Source organism: Pan troglodytes, chromosome 3 (genome assembly GCF_028858775.2).
Source record: "Pan troglodytes isolate AG18354 chromosome 3, NHGRI_mPanTro3-v2.0_pri, whole genome shotgun sequence".
NCBI classification, from domain to species: Eukaryota; Metazoa; Chordata; class Mammalia; order Primates; family Hominidae; genus Pan; species Pan troglodytes.
The window spans coordinates 110,655,600-110,673,034 of NC_072401.2; the positions used below are offsets into that span (position 1 = coordinate 110,655,600).

The 17,435-nt window shown below is 36.4% G+C and overlaps 1 protein-coding gene across 6 annotated transcripts in view; it reads right to left on the reverse strand.

The window, feature by feature from the left end:
- The window catches only part of COL25A1 (collagen type XXV alpha 1 chain), a 496,864-nt gene that overhangs the window by 389,420 nt on the left and 90,009 nt on the right, over positions 1–17,435 (reverse strand). For 2 of the 6 annotated variants that reach the window (XM_054683265.2, XM_054683266.2), the window contains exons 1-2: positions 15,870–15,970; positions 14,858–14,894 (exon numbers count right to left, since the gene is read on the reverse strand). The exons of the other annotated variants lie outside the window; for them this stretch is intronic. In XM_054683265.2, coding sequence (XP_054539240.1) covers positions 14,858–14,894; positions 15,870–15,896 — 64 coding nt within the window. In that variant the 5' untranslated portion in view covers positions 15,897–15,970. Of the gene's footprint in view, positions 1–14,857; positions 14,895–15,869; positions 15,971–17,435 lie in introns of those variants that run through there. 6 annotated transcript variants of the gene reach the window in all.

Consider the following 17,435-nt stretch of genomic DNA (forward strand, 5'->3'; position numbering starts at 1 on the left):
CAGCATTCTCCACTTCAAATCTTTTCGAAGAAAGGTTTTATTTTTCATTTGTCCAGCTAAAATTTAGTGCAGCTCAGGGTAAAAAGAAGCCATTTCAAAACATTCTTCTGTGTGTTCAGAAGTAAGAACAGAGACTGTACTTCATCATACATATGTTACACTCCCAGACTATCTCTGTAGTGGATTTAACAAGAAAGCTACAGTGCTCCTGAGCAACACAGAAAAATCAATCACCTGCAGAGACATTTTGATTATCAATGTGCAAATACTGAAAGGTATCAGAATTACTTTAGAGAGGCTAGTCTTTAACACAATTATCAAGTAATGTTAAAATTCAAAGACTTTCAGACAAACAGTATTGCTATTTCTTGTTACTCATGGTCCACTTAGAATCTGTTTACCAGGTATATATTCCACAAACATATATTTATCAAACCATATGTTCAACAGTAAATATGTAAAGTCACAGGACAAGGCCAGTTGCAGTGGCTCACACCTGTAATCCCAGCATTTTGGGAGGCTAAGGTGGCAAGATCACTTGAGCTCAGGAGCTTGAGACCTGCCTGAGGAACATAGCAAGGCCTCATCTCTACTAAAAATAAAAAGAATTAGCCAGGTGTGGTGGTGCATGCCTCTAATCCCAGCTACTCAGAAGGCTGAGGCAGGAGGATCACTTGAGCCCAGGAGGCCAAAGGTGCAGTGAGCTATGATCACACCACTGCACTTCAGCCTGGGCAACAGAGAAAGACCCTGTCTCAAGTATATATATATATAATATATATATATTATCTCTCTCTATTATATATATAAAATATATATTATATATTATATATAAATATTATATATTATATATTTATATATAATATTATACATATATAAATAATAGCGAGAGAGAGTCACAGGACAATCTTTTTTAAATTTCACATTAAAATTTGCATGCTCTCATTGGAAATCATATAAATTTAAAAGCCTGTAAGTTATTTTCATAGCACTAACATTACACAGGCTGTTTCTAAACCCTATTTCACTTAACATACCAAGCCAACACCTTACTCCAGAGTCTCTGAAATCAACTAATAATTTGTAAGACTCAATACTTGACAATATGCATGTATGTATACCTGACTATTACAGATTGAAGGTGACTGATTCAATAGATGAATAAGTTATTCATCCTCTCAAAACATTTTATATTCAATAAAATTAAGTAACTAACAAGTACCAGTGGAATGCATGCTAGTGTAAACTGAGATGAATAATATACATGCAACTTTACTATGTTGTCAATATTACATTCATCCAACACATTTTCTCATTCATCAAAACATATATCAAACAAGCTCTGCTTCTTTGTAACAGCAAGATTTTTTTTTGATTATTCATGTCTTAAAAATAATTTTTTCTTGTACTTTTATATCAACTGTTTGCTTTTACTTTGAACGTTTTTCATTATATCTTACCCCGGTTGTCTCAAAGATGAGCGTGTGGCTCTGGCCAATGATTCCTTCTTTCGTGGACTTGTTAACCCAACACAAGACAGGCCAGGAGGGCCCTCTTTAGAAATAATTCATCTTTTCTTAGCTCCCTGAACAGTAAAGTCACCTTATTAACCACATCAGACTCTGCATATTCATTCACACACACACACACACACACACACACACACACACACACTGATATGTAGCTATTAATGCTATGCATTAATCAAGAGAAAACCGATGTTCAGAACACACTCCACTTTATCTCTCTGGCAGGCTTCTCAACATCTGATTTCAACTCTTTTTAAGTGTTCCAAAGGAACTTTATTAATACTGTAGAGAAAGACTCCTTTTACTCTCTTAAATTTAGTGATAACCAGGTAAAACTCATTGAACAATCAAATCCTAGAGAAAGCCTCTTGAAAAGTCTGTAGAGGACATCAAGGAAATGGAAGTCACACAACAGCAATAACACCCTGATTGCATTCTATGCTAGCTCTAGAGCCTCCCTTCTGAACAGACACAGCAAAGTGTTAATGAAAAATCTGTTTCAGCTGTGATGAGAAAAACATTTCAAAATCCATAAAATTGCTGCTTCTGTCATGCCCACACTTACAATGGTTTACAATTTAAATCTTTAATAATGCTACAAATGTCTGGGATGCTTTCCTGAAGACTTCTAATATGTACATTTGTGAAGAATCTCAGATTCATGAGATTAGTCTTGTGCTTGAAGCCAGGATAATACAGTACAGCTCTTTCTCTGAACACTAAACACTTCCCTGTACAGCATTTACAAATTGCAATTGGTTACTGAATCTAAATAAGACCCTATTGGGACAGCAGGGAATATTTTAACATGGGAGTGCACAGGTAGAAGGAGATAAACTGTTAGTTTGAGATTTGATGGGTGCAGCCAAGTTCAGATCTTTTCTTCACTTTCTATTTCCTCCTTAAAGCACTTGACATTTTTTTATAAGAATTACCTAGTATTTTTAAAGAATGCAAAGGATCTTTAGTCAACTCAAAGAAAAATGTTTTATAATTTTACTTATTAACACATTTCATTATTTCTGACTTTAATTTTAGAGTGATAATTGGCAAAATCTAATAGATCCCTGTCATGTCTTTATCACCACGATGTGTACTTCTGGTACAGAATTGGAATTACATTTCTTTTGTTTTTCTTTTTCTAGAGACAGGATTTTGCCATGTTGCACGAGTTGGTCTCGTACTCTGGGCTCAAGGGATCTGCCTGCCTTGGCCTTTGCAAGTGTTGGGATTATAGGCATGAGCCACCGTGCCCAGTCAAAATTGGAATTGCATTTCTGAAAACGGCACTGTAAATAAAAATGAGATATATATTTAATCTTATTTGCCCCTGAGAAGCAAAGTTATGATATAGGATTATTTTCCAGAAAAAAAAAAACTAATGCCTTTTTATAGAAATGAATACAAAGATTTTTATAACAATACATGAATATAGTAATCCAAATAAGTATATATTTATAGTTGCCATCAGAGATATTTACCAACACTATGGTTAGCTCTCCTTCCTAGCATGGGTTAGGATTGTATTTCCCTAGCCCTTGGAAGCCAGCATGGTCATGGGACTTCATTTGGTCAACGAAGTCACTTGGGATTGGAAGCATTAAAAGGTAGTGTGTAATTTACCATGACTCTTGTCCTCTGCCAGGGTGACTGGAAATGCTCAAGAAGAAGCCTGCTCTCCTAGCCTGGGTACTAGAGTAAGAATAAACTGCAGCAAAAGCACCAGCTGACCTATTACATAATATACATGGACTGTCAGCAAGAAATACACCTTAGTTATTTTAAACTGCTGAGATTTCAGGACTGTGAGTTATCACAGAGTAACCTAGCTTAAACTAACTGACACACACCTTCTATATTAAAGTATAAAGCTTTGTAAGAGGCAGCTAAATCATCAAGTAACCAATCACACATTGTTGGCTTATTTTCAGGAGCAATATATGAAATGGTAACTTCCTTCCATTATTCACTTTCCATCTTCCATCGTCGAAGTCTTTCTCCAGCAGCTCCTTTCACACAACAATCAGATGTGCTCAAGCCTCACTGCTGGTGAGACACTTCCTTCAATCTTTCCATGCCTAGGAGTTAACTTCTTTTCACTGCCAGCATTTCTGAAAGCATAGTCTACAATCATTGCTCCACTTCCATTTTACCTCATGCATTCTGGCAATTTTATCAAAGAACTTTGAATCACCAAATCCATGGCTCTTTGCTTTTTCAATTTTTCCTTCTTTTATTTCTGATATGGTATCATTTTGGTTCTCTCCTAACATGTATCTTTTGTGGGGTTTTTTTGAGACAGTCTCTCTCAGTCGCCCAGGCTGGAATGCAATGGCACAATTTTGGTTCTCTGCAACCTCCGCCTCCTGGGTTCAAGCGATTCTCCTGCCTCAGCCTAGCTGGGACTGCATGTGTGCACCACCATGCCCTGCTGATTTTTTGTATTTTTAGTAGAGATGCGGTTTCGCCACGTTGGGCAGGCTGGTCTCCAACTCTTGAGCTCAAGTGATCTGCCCAGCTTGGCCTCCCAAAGTGCTAGGATTACAGGCGTGAGCCACTGCACCCGGCCTCTCCTAACATGAATCTTCTAAGTCTCCTTTGTTAGTTCTTATTTCTCTATGTGTAAGTATGCCTCAAGGTCTTTTTCAGATCTTTCATCTCTTTTTCATTTCTCCCCAATAATCTCATTCACTTGTACAGCTTCAGCCCTCACTGTCATGTATACATGATTCCCAAAACCCTCTATCCTAAATTTGTTTCCTGAGTGTTAGGTTACTTGATATATATATCTCCTACCCATATCACTAGAACCACAAAAGTCAACTTATATTTTTGAATATTTATTTCCCTCTTGTCCTTTCTTCATTGATATTCTCAGCAAGTCTCAATACATCAATGTCATCTTCAATAATCTTATCTTCCTCACTAACCACATTCAATCAGTTCCCAAATCCTATCTCTGTTCAGTACTAACTTAACACAAGACTGCTATGAAAATATGAAGAAGGCTATCTTTTCTGTTGGTATGCACTTGGTCCAGTAATTTATGATAAAGAATAGAGTTTAATAGAAAATCAAATCCAATAATATATTAAAAGAATTATACTCCACAACCAAGTGGGATTTATGCCAGGTATAAAAGACCAATTTGACATTTAAAAATCAATTAATGAAATCCACCACACAACAGGCTAAGAAAGAAAAACAATACAGTCATATAAATAGATGCAGAAACAATATTTGACAAAATCCAACACCTATTCATTATAAAAACACACAGCAAACTAAGAATAGAGGGTAACTTTCTCAACCAGAGCAAAAACACCTACAAACAACAAACTATTAACATCACACTTAATGGTGAGAAATTAAGAAGCTCTTTCTCTAAACTCAGGAGCAAGGCAAGAATGTCCCTTCCCACCACTTCTGTTCAATATCACTGGAAGTCCTAACTAATACAATAAGACAAGGAAAGGATATAAGAGGCATATAGACTGGGAAGGAAAACTTACAACTGTCTTTTCCACAGATTATATAATTGTTAACATAGAAAATCTGAAAAATCAACAAAAACTCCTGGAACTAATAAGCAATTATGGCAAGGTTGCAGGATATAAAGTTAAAATGCAAAGTCAACAGCTTTCTTGTATACCAGCAATGAACAATTAGAATTTGAAATTAAAAATAAAAACCACTTATGTTACCACAAATTTAAAAGAAAGATACAAATCTAATAAAATATGTACAAAGTCTGCATCAGAGAAGCTACCAAACTGGTGAAAGACATCAAAGAACCAAATAAATGGAGAAATATTTCATGCTCCTGAACAGAAAACTCAATATCCTTAAGAAGTCAGTTCTTCCCAACTTGATTTATAGGTTCAATGCAATCCCGATCAACTTCCCAGCAAGTTATTTTGTGAATACTGACAAACTAAATCTGAAGTTTATATGAAAGGGCCAAAGACCCAGAATAGTCAACGCAATAATGAAGAACAAAATCAGAGGACTGACGCTACCCGACTTCAAAACTTACTATAAAGCCAGAGTTATCAAGACAATGTAGTACTGGCAAAAGAACAGACAAATGGGCCAAAGGAAAATAGCCTAGAAACAGGCCCACACAAATATAGCCAATTGATCATTGACAAATGAGCAATGGCAACTCAATGGAGAATGTTTTTCAACAAATAGTGCTGGCATGACTGGATATCCATATGCAAAAAAAAAAAAAAATGAATCCAAACACAGACCTTACACCTTTCACAAAGCCTAACTCAAAATAGATAACTGACCTGAATGCAAAATGCAACACTATAAAACTCCTAGAAAATAACACAGGAGAAAATCCATGTGATCTTGGACTTGGTCATGAATTTTTAGATACAAAACTGAAAGCACTATCCATAAAAGAAAAAACCAAAAACTTGGACTTCATAAAATAGTATGTAAATGAGTTTGTCAGTATTCACAAAAGACACTGTTAAGAGAATGAAGGGACAAGCCACATACTGGGAAAAATATTTACAAAATAGATTATCTATCGATCAATTGATCATTCTATCTACAGATACATATCTATATTTTATATATGTGTGTATACCTATATCTATAGAGATATCTAGCTATATGGAGATAATAATACTTTTGTAGATACATAGACATCTATATCTTATAAAGATAGATAAGTGGCGAGAGGGATATCTACATCTGTACAGATATATGGATATGGTGGAGAGGCAGCCATGGGAGAGAAAGAGAGAAGCAGGAGGAAGGAGAGAATGAGAATGAATAATAGCAGTAAAGGGGTGTAAAAAAAATCAAAGAAATAAAACCTTCTTCCCCCAAAAGTCCTAGAACTAGAGGATGTTGTAGATGGAAGAGTCCCTGGCCCCAGGTCCCACCTTCATGACTAAATAAAGACTCACACAAAACCATACCATACTGAAATTTCAGAAAATTGTAGTCAAAGGAAGCTTCACAAAATTACAGACAGAAAAACAGGATGCATATGAGGGATAATCAGGATGGCATCAGAATTCTCAACTATAATAATGGAAAGCAGAAGACAAGACGAGCCATGCCTTCAAATTTTAAAACTAGAATGATTTCCAAAGTACAATTCTTTACTAACTAGACTAAAAATCAGATATGTCAACCAAACAAAGACATTTTTGGAAATGAGAGTTCTCAAAAACTTTACCTCTCATCTGCCCTTTCTCAGAAATTAAGAGCTGATGGAGTCCACCAAATCCAGAGCCTCCCCCAAAGAAGAAGAAATGGGACCCAGGAAGGAGGAAGGAGAAACAAAAGGAATTCACAGGATGATGCTGAGGGGAAGCTTCAGGAAAGCAATTTCTAAGGCCAGAGACCACCAGTCCAGAGGGAGAACTGAGAACTCCCGCAGGATGCCACCAAGAAAACAAACAAAAAGAATCCTACAGGTTGTCTGATTTTACCATAGTGATGAATTTGATAGCTTTAGCAGAGTATCTTAAGGTGAAATAAATAGTAAAGGGTGCATAGAAAAGTAAGAAAATAAATAAAAGTAAAGCAATGTTTAATTCCAAGAGAAAAATTTAATCATGGAACAATATGGCCCAATTGTGACAAATTTCCACTTAATTGTAATAAAATCAAATAATTATTTGTGGTTCAATAAACATCAGTGAATATTTTATTATGATTAAATAGAAATTTGCCACAGTTGGGTCATATTGTTCTATGATTACAGCTAGATTGAAAGGGCAGGGAAGATACATATGTGTTTTGAGTGAAGCAACTGCAGGAATAACAGAATAAAATCTTCATCTATAAAAGCCAGTTATCAATGGAAAACTTATAATACACACTTTTTAAAATAAAAAAGTAGTTCTGCAAGCTTATTATTAGAAATAGGAAGGTAAATAACAGAAACAGCAGCTAAATGATTTCAAGTTGTTGCTTTTATAAAACAGAAATTGAGGGTGGAGGGAAGGTGTGGTAGAAAAACACTCTTTCATCATAATCATCATGAGTTTTAAAACTATATACCTATATTAATGTCACTTAAAATTTCAAAGGAAAATATTTTATCCTAAAGGATCCCAAAGTGGCTGAATTACTCCAACTTGAAATTTGACATTTTTATATAGGTTATCAGTTTTGCATTATAATTTGAGATAATAATTCTGAAAGACGTTGTATGAAGGAATCAGAAAAAGGCCACAACCAGAAAGCTCTTTTCCGCCCATGGCTTAGGAATAATTTGGAAAAAATGGCCTATATAATAGGCACACTCTTTCATTACAGCCAGAAAAGCAAAATACAGTAATGGTTATTAACAAAACAAAAACAACTACCACCAGCAATAGTGTATTCAGATAATAATTTAAATATTACATTGAGATTAAATGACCAATTATGCCATTTAAAGAAATAGAAACCATAAGGAACTTTTGTTTTATAGAAACAATCTGCTTACAGACACAGCATGACTACTTTGTTTCAACAACAGAAAGCAGGAAGAGATTTGATATTGTCTATCCTGCAAATGAAAACATTTTTTAAGGTATTTGAAAGAAATTTATTGTTAAAGGTGTTACAATACCTACCAAAGACAAAAAAATGGAAAATACACATCCGGGACCCCAAAAATTATTCTTAGTACTCTGGGAAAATTCTCAATGGGAATTTTTATCATTACTCTGTCTTGCAGCTAAACGGCAGTTCTGATTCTACCATGACTGATAAATTTGATTTTGTACTATAGAGTAGATAAGTAAATTCGCAATGCTTCCACAAAACTTTACTATCTTAGTGTGTGTGTTACCACTGTGTGATTGTTCCAATATAAAATATTAAGGAGCATGGCAAAAAGTGTTGAACTTATCTTTGCCCTTATAAGAAATACATAATTCATTATCATAATGGTTCAGCTACATCATGTGTCTTCACTGAATTATGGAAAATCTGTTAGAGAACATGCATTCATCAGCAATATTATCCAGAAAGCATGCTGAATAACATTGAGCTCTAAAACAATCATAGAGTTGATACATATCTTAAAATAGATTAAATATTTTCCACAGTATGTTTCTGTGCTGGAGAATGCTGGTTTTTCAATATCCATTCTTTCTTGCTTGCTTTAGTAATCAGCCCTTCACATTTTAGCTGGGCATATGGCTGCCTAGCTAAAGACTACGTTTCCCAGCCTCCCTGAAGCTGGATGCGGACATGGGACTAATTTTGGCCAATGGATTGTGGACAGACATTGACATATAGGACTTCTGGTTTGTGCACTGAAAAGTAAAGAGCAGGTTTCCCACTGCTTCTTTCGGAGTCCCCACAGATTGGAAAATAAAAACAGTCATCTTAGACAATAAAACGAAAGCCTCAGATCAAATACAGAAGACATTAGGATCCTGGGTTCCTGATACTGTCAAGCTTCCAGGCCACCCCTGATCATTTACCCAGACTTACAAGAGGGGATATAAACTTCTATCTTGATTGTCATTGTATTTTTAGACTCTCCGTTACCTCAGAAAAATCTGTATCCTATCTAATAAAGTTTCACCTAACACTTTCCTGAAATATAATTCAGGGGCTCTTGACAACATACTAAATTTGCCAGACACCTTTTTTCCAAAGAGTCCAATTCCCTTTCCATAATTTTACATCACTTTTCTTCACAGTGTCTCTGATGTAATTTAATAACAATGCTTTAAGATTGACCTAACCCCCAGATTCCATGACCCCAGTGTTCACGTCAGGCTGCTTTCTGCCCTGGAAAACAACATCTGGTTCTGTTTCATACTCCTGGGCAAGCTAAATTCCCAGTTTTCAGGGACCAAGAACAAGATTATTTTAACTCATTTTTCAGAAAAAAAAAATCTTTTTCATTCATAGTCCTTGCAATTCACCAAAAACACACTTAATATATAAGATTAATAGACAGCAACTTACGGCTTTTCTCTAACGTTATCTTATGGCATAAAACAGTTAATATCCTTCTACTGTACACACCTTACCCATAATAAATAGCTTTCTCATATACTAAAGACAGGTTCAGATATTTATAAAGTACTTTTATCTATTCAGAGAGAAAAACACTATAAAACATAAACATTCTGTGGCTCTCAGGTTTCCCCAGCACCCTATCTTCTCTCTCCATAAAAATGGGATAATTATAACTGCCACAAACTATTTCGTGCTGATGTTATGAAGATAAATGAAATAACCAATATATGAAAGCATTTTGTGCTCTTAGGAAGAATAAATCCACCTTAAATCCAAGAAGGTATAATTCTTTATAATGTTTTCCAGGGATTTGCTGAACAGCCCTAGAGAGGTCATTACCCACAACAAACTTTTGGTACTGAAGGACCACCTTTCTAACAAAAATCTCATCTCTTGCACCTGACAATACTTTTCGATTAATTAGGGGTAGGTCCAGATGCTGCTCTATTTGGCCATCTTCAGTGCTCTAAAAGAATCCAGATTTTTTACTTCAATGTCTTGCAACAACTGAAATGAACAAAAAGCTCTCTAAATCACAGGTTTCAGTTGACAGGTTAACAGTGAAACCCATTTCAGTCAACTTCAAATGCAAAGCAGATTTGGCAAGAACTAGGGCGGGGATGAGTGGGAAAAACAAAGCCCTGGTGGCAGTCTGACAACTCCCTCACGTCTACTGTCTGCTGTAATACGTCAGCGACCTCTGAGGACCCAGCCAGTCAGCTGAGCTTGGCCTCCAACTCAACCAAATGAACGTCTTTTGGTTGGCATTCCTTCATTACGTATAGAAATCTGCTTTAGGTATATAGCTTCAGCAGATAATTTAGAAATAAGAATTTATGGTTGTAAATTAAAAAGCCAAAATTGTATGAATCTGACTCATAAATCACAGTCCTTACCCTAATATCCAACACTTTAATGACTCTGGCTAACTTCCTATTTACCTTGTGCTGGGGTTAACAGACTTCTTTGCTTTTAGGGGAAGAGCCAAATGTTTCTGCATACCCCATGCTGTTTTAGGAAGCTGCCAAACAAAGAAATAAGGAGTGTGCCAGCTGCCTCTGTACCTCACTGTGTGTATATGTGATACAGCTGAGTCAAAGCATCCCATATCAGATCATCAATTAGCTGTGGGTGATGTGGAGGCGGGGGAGCTTTAACATCTTGGCAGTCTTCCTGGAGCATAGTTACAGTGATGTAAGGTAATATCAGAGCTGGAGTGATTTGCAAGAGGATCACTGAGGTCTTCAACACAGTTCTACTCTCACTCCTGATGGCTTGTCCCTGAGGTTTCTATCACTGACAAAACACTTAAGATATAGCTCGGGTGTTGAATGTCACTTTTCATTGAAATTTCTCAAAATACTAATTTTCTAGTGCATGGTTTTCCCTCAAGCCAATGTTTTTAACAAGAAAACACTGCTTATCTGTTCAGATAAGTGTTAAAGAAAACAGAAATGACAAGTTTTGAAATAAGCACTACACATTGCCCCATAATTCAAAATGTGTGCTAATTCTATTTACAACTTAGTGACTACTAACCATACCTGTAATTGCTCATTAAAAAATATTTAGGATGCTGAAAAGTCAGAAACAAAAGAAAGTAAACATTCAATTTATAATACACCAAATACTTAAAGTTATGTTTTATAAGTCAATCCTACCTACACCATGCTAGCAATAAAGTATACTCTATTAAAGAATTGCTTCTCAATGTGATACTTTGAAAATGGTTGCCAAGACACTCTTAAACTTTTTCCAAAATCATTGAAAGACCTCTTCTAGTCTTTCTAAAGCAGGCTCAATGTAATCACCACTTTTCCTAGTGATCATAAACTAGGTTGTCCTGCAGCTTAACAGAGCATTATAGAAAGAAAGAGACACGCATATATACGCACTCTGTATGCCCTCTGCTAATTCCAACACAGCATGCAATATGCAAATCACAGCACAGGAACAGCTAAAACATAATTAACAACTCTGAAATGAGTCTTGCATTTTATCTACCATGCATCAGTCTGGGCAAAACTACTTTGACTTAAGGAAGGAGTTCCATCTACGAGGTAGCTCTTATGCTTGTGAATCCGAGCAATCCAGCACACCAAAAATAATGAAGTCATTTATCATATTCTTTCCATCCACTTTCACTCATCCATTCAACAAACATACACTGAGGATTCTCTTTTTAGCAGACGCTGTTCCACGCCCTAAGGATGCAGCCTCCACCTCACTCTGCACTTCAGAATGTGGAGAACCCTGAAGGGAACATTTTTTTTCCAAGAAAGAAGATATCAGTTAATTAAAAAAAAAAAAAAAAACCAAATTATTAAATCTCATTCAGATAGTTTAAAAACAGGAATTTTTCTCAACAGTTAATCACTATCTACATAGTGATTTCAGATTTTTTTAACTTTTAATATACTGTTTTATAAAAAAGATTATTAGCTTCACTGAACAAACTACAAAGAACCACATTACGAAGGAAAGTGACAACTCAAATAAATGATTTTGTTTCCATTTTAGAGAGGAGGCACACATATACATGAGTCCACATAACTTTCCTATATCTTACCAAGTTGAATTTTTTTAATACTAAGCTACAGAGAGCAGTAGCATGTGACACAACCATCTTACATAGAATACAAAGTGCCCTGAAGAGGATCATTCTCCACTGCATTTTCTCTATTCTCACTTACACTCAGAAACATAAACCAGACTGTTTCTTACACTTATCTACCTCCTGCTTTTAGCACTGTGCTGAGAAAATAGGGAGTATATAATAAACAGTAGATAATTGAATGAAATGTTTTATTATTGTGCTTTTCATTATATTCACTGAATATTTCTTCCATTTACATGACAAAGAATGTTATGTAGGGGCATTGCTTTTGCAGGTCCTCTTCCACTAGATATACTGGTAAAGCAAGATGACCTTCAATTAATATTTTCAAGTAACTTTAACAGCCTACGTGAGAGTTACATGCAACAAAGAATGGCACCAAAACAATGGGTTAAGGTGAACACTGCTCTGTACATATTCAGAATAAGCTAGTATCTATTTCTATTTCCAAAAGCAGATGAAACTAATCACATAACAATGCTGAATAGTAAAGATTTCATTTTTATTCCAAACAACTAGATAGGAGATAATGCCAGAAAAAAAAATGAGAGTTCCTAACATGTTCATATGCATCTGAATAACCCAGTCAACTCCTTCAGAGATGAAATATCATCCAAATCAATGACAGTTTCTCTCAATAAAAATATAAGCAACATTAAAATGTAAAATTAAACAGAAAAGATTAACCAATCAACTCTATTTCTTTCCAGACACAAAGCAGTAAATTTTAGTATCTTTGGGGATATTTATGAAATTCATAAAACAGAATTGAACATGTTATTAGTAACAACATTAATAAATTTCCCTCACTTTATTTTCAAAAACCTTCAGTAAATAATTATTATCTTTGAAATACAGACTATTTCTACGTAATGTATATAACTCACAGAAAGGAGTATATAATGTCCCCACTGTTTACTACTGTATCTTATGTTTTCATTGGAAACACTTGCTCTCAAGAATAAACCTCAAGCCTGGAGAGGTGGCTCACGACTGTAATCTCAGCACTTTGGGAGACTGGGCTGGGCAGATCATTTGAGGTCAGAAATTCGAGACTAGCCTGGCCAACATGGTGAAAACCCATCAACTAAAAATAGAAAAATTAGCCGGGCATAATGGTGGACACCTACAGTCCCAGCTATTCGGGAGGCTGAGGCAGGAGAATTGCTTGAACCTGGGAGGCAGAGGTTGCAGTGAGCCAAATTAGCACCACTGCACTCCAGCCTGGGCGACAGAGTGAGACTTCATCTCAAAAAAAAAAAAAAGTAAACATTAAAATTCAGTATATGGTTCTTGTTAGGTATTAATTTCATTATAGCTCTGTGATGAACCAATTTGGGAAGGGAAAAGGGAGGGTGCAACATAAAGGAGCGAAGCCTCAAAAAAAATCACTAAGAGGTAAAAGGCTCCTACTAGTATCAAAACAAACTGCAATATGGTTGTCAAAAAACTCCATTTTATATTGAATAACTGTAATGTTTTATATTGAAATTTTCACAATTTTAATAAAATTGTCTAAAACCTCTGAATGTCTCTGCTCTTCTACTTAAAATTTTAAAATTCACTTCTGTTCCAAAAGAGATAATGGTCTGAGTTCAAAATAGTCGCTCTCTCTTTTAAGTTTCTGCCCACCTTACAAAACACTGCAGAATGCAGTCTACCTGTAAGATACCTTCCAAGATACTGGCAGGCAAGATGAGCCAGCATATTCCAACAGACAAAATTGCAATGTGATCTTATTTTGCCTCCCACCGTTTTTAACATTTACACAGTGGGTGAAGTTCTTCCCCTGCCATGGCTGAAAAATCATACAATCGTGACCTTTTTGATAACTCTTATGTAATAAAATGCCTATATTTTCTTTAGGTTGCAAAATACAGTCTCAATCTGACCCCTAGAAAGTGAGTCTCCTGCGATAATTAAGTGATGCCAACATCACTCCATGTTCCAGCTGTTTCCCCTGTTCCTGGATAAAGCCTCCCACCTGGGAATAGATAAAGCAAATGTGGTATATATACAGCATGGAATCCTACACAGCCATAAAAAAGAATAAAATTATTCCCTTTGCAGCAACACGGATGGTGCTGGAGGCCATTATCCTAAGCGAGTTAACACAGGAACAGAAAACCAAATACCGCATGTTCTCAATTATAAGTGGGAGCTAAACATTGAGCACACATGGGCACAAAGAAGGGAACCACAGACACTGGGGCCTACTTGAGAGTGAACGGTGAGAGGAGGGTGGATGAGAACTGAAAAACTACCTATCGGGTACTATGCTCATTATCTAGGTGACAAAATTATCTGTACACCAAATCCCCTGTGACACACCATCTACCAATGTAACAAACCTGCATTGCATATGAACCTAAAAGTTGAAAAGAAAAAAGAAAATATTTTTAAATACATATATATGTTGTGTGTGTGTATGTATATATATATGAAACAATATATATGTATATATATGAAACTATATCTATATATATATAAGAAACAATTAAAAATACAAAAAGTATTTTTTAAAGCCTCCCAGTTAGGAAGGGCAAGAGAGACACTTTTCCTTTCTGATCATCTCCTATCCTGTTTGCTAGCTGTTCACTCTGAGCCTTCCTTAATGTTCCTTAATGTTCCTTAATGTTCATTCTGAGCATTAAGAGATGGGGAGTGATAGGGAGAAGAGGTATGGGGAGCAAGACGTTCTTACTTAAATTACCTGGCATTGTCATCAGTGGGCATCCCATTCTATGAACCTGGAAGATATTCAGAAAAAAAACTTAAAAAATAAAAAAAAAATTAAAGATGTTAAGAGAAAGAAAAGCTCTTTCATTAGCAGGATGCCTATGAAGGATTTTAGAGACATTCCATTGCTGGAGATTCTTTGACCCTGCCAAATACGTTTCTAATCTGGTTGTTTGTTTAACTGTTTAACCTCTTTCCAAACCCTAAGGAACCCAAAGATCCAACTGGAGCTTCCACCTGCTATGGTCTGTTCAGAATTCCAGGCAACCATGTTGACCAATGTGTAATATTATTTCACAATGCCTCGACCTGAAGAATGCTATAGCAGGAGAAAGAATGTGGGCTTTCACAGTCATAAGACTTGTATTTTGAATTCCAGGCCCTTTATTTCCTGATTGCCCTTGGAGTAACTAACTCTGAGTCTCAGTTTCCTCATCTATAAAACAATATGTTATTGTAATATTTTAAATAATTCTCTAGTCATGACTCACAGAAGGGCATTAAGAATTGGAAGACAATCCCAGCACTTTGGGAGGCCGAGGCGGGTGGATCACGAGGTCAGGAGATCGAGACCATCCTGGCTAACACGGTGAAACCCTGTCTCTACTAAAAATACAAAAATTAGCCGGGCGTGGTGGTGGGCGCCTGTAATCCCAGCTACTCGGGAGGCTGAGGCAGGAGAATGGCGTGAACCCGGGAGGCGGAGCTTGCAGTGAGCCGAGATCGCGCCACTGCACTCCAGCCTGGGCGACAGAGCGAGACTCCGTCTCAAAAAAAAAAAAAAAAAAAAAAAAGAATTGGAAGACCAATTACACAGAATGCAGAGGAATGATGATCTGGTTATCCATTGCTCATAGCAAACCACCTATAAACTTAGTGACTTAAAGGAATAATTTATTATTATCCTATGGTTGTGTGGCCTCATCTGGTAGTTCTCTGATATGGTTACAGATGATGGCTAAGATTTCAGTCATTTGAAGCCTTACCTGGGCTGGACATCTAAGATGGCTCATGCACCTGGCCAGCAGCTAATGCTAGCTATCAGCTAAGTGTTCAGCTGACCTGACAACCAAACCACCTACACATAGACTCTCTATGTGGCTTGGCATTGTTACGATATAGAGGCTGAGTTCCAAAAGGGAGCCCTCCAAGAGCAAGCATTCTAAAAGTCCTATTGGGAGGCTGAATGCCTTTATAGAAGTTAGTGCATGACATCACTTCTGCCACACTTTATTGGTTAAGAAACCAAGGCAAGTCCAGATTAAAGGAGAGGGAAATTAAACTCCATTTCATGATATGAAGACAGTATGCCCATGTCAGAAGAGAATCAACTGTTTATAGACTATCTACCACAAATGACTGTGGAGGAAAGTGGAAAGCCAAGGAAGGGGGAAAAGTAGTACCCATGAGTTCCCTAAAATGAGATGTATATGAGGATAAAATTACAAGTTCTGAAATTTTTTATCTTTTGCTTTTAAAATTTCTAATTGTTGTATAGAGTAAATACAATAGCAGTACTCTGGTACATGTATGGTACATGCTCAAAAAATTTCAGTAACAGGAATGAAGGCAAGGAATTATCTGTCTTCTGCTGCAGAAGACAGTAAGAGAGTATAAGAATTAGTGACATAGGTCCCTACTTGTTCTTCACCACATATATAGGAGAAATATTTGCTTTTCATACGTAATAATAAAGATGTATAACCTATAATATTTGGAGACCACTGACAGGGTGTCCTGTTTCTGTCCAGACATGGGGATGACTTCAAGTGTACTACAAGGGATTCATGCATCAGTATGTGCTTAAAAACAGAAAAAGACTAAAAAAGCTAGAATGAATTTCTAGAATACTAATTATTAAATCATGGTATCTATTGACTTGCTTCTATTGTTTTGGAATATGACTAGCAGAATCTAATCTAAGATGACAGAAGTGCCTGAGTATCTATATTTTTACTGAGATAATACTAATCATAAGAAACATATGTGGTAGATTACAGACAGCTGCAAAGTATGCAACACTCCTCCCATTAAAAGATGAGATCCATGTTACCTCTCCTTAAATCTTAGTGGGCTCTGCGACTATTAATTGACCAACAGGATATGGCACAAGAGATGCTGAACCAGTGTCTGGGCCTTAGGATGCTGGCAGCTTTCACTTTCTGTCTTTTCGTGATACTTGTTCTTGGAAACCAGCTGCACGCTGTTGAGGGAGCCCAAACATCCCAATGGGGAGGACCATGTGGGGAGGAACTGAGAAGCCTGGTCAACAGCCCATTTAATCTCCCAGTTAACAGCACCAACTTACCAGCCATGTAAGTGAGTCATCTTAGAAATGGATCCTGCAGCCCCAGTTGAGCTATCCCAGTTGACGCCACATGAAACGAAGTCAAATCCTATCCAAATTGCAGGTTTGTAAACAAATTAATGATTATTGTTATTAGAAATCATCAAGTTTTAGGGTGGCTTATTATACAATGCAATGTCCTAACCTTAGCTGTCCAAATTGTAAGTTTAATATTGCCTTTCTCCAGTAAATTAAATAATGAGCT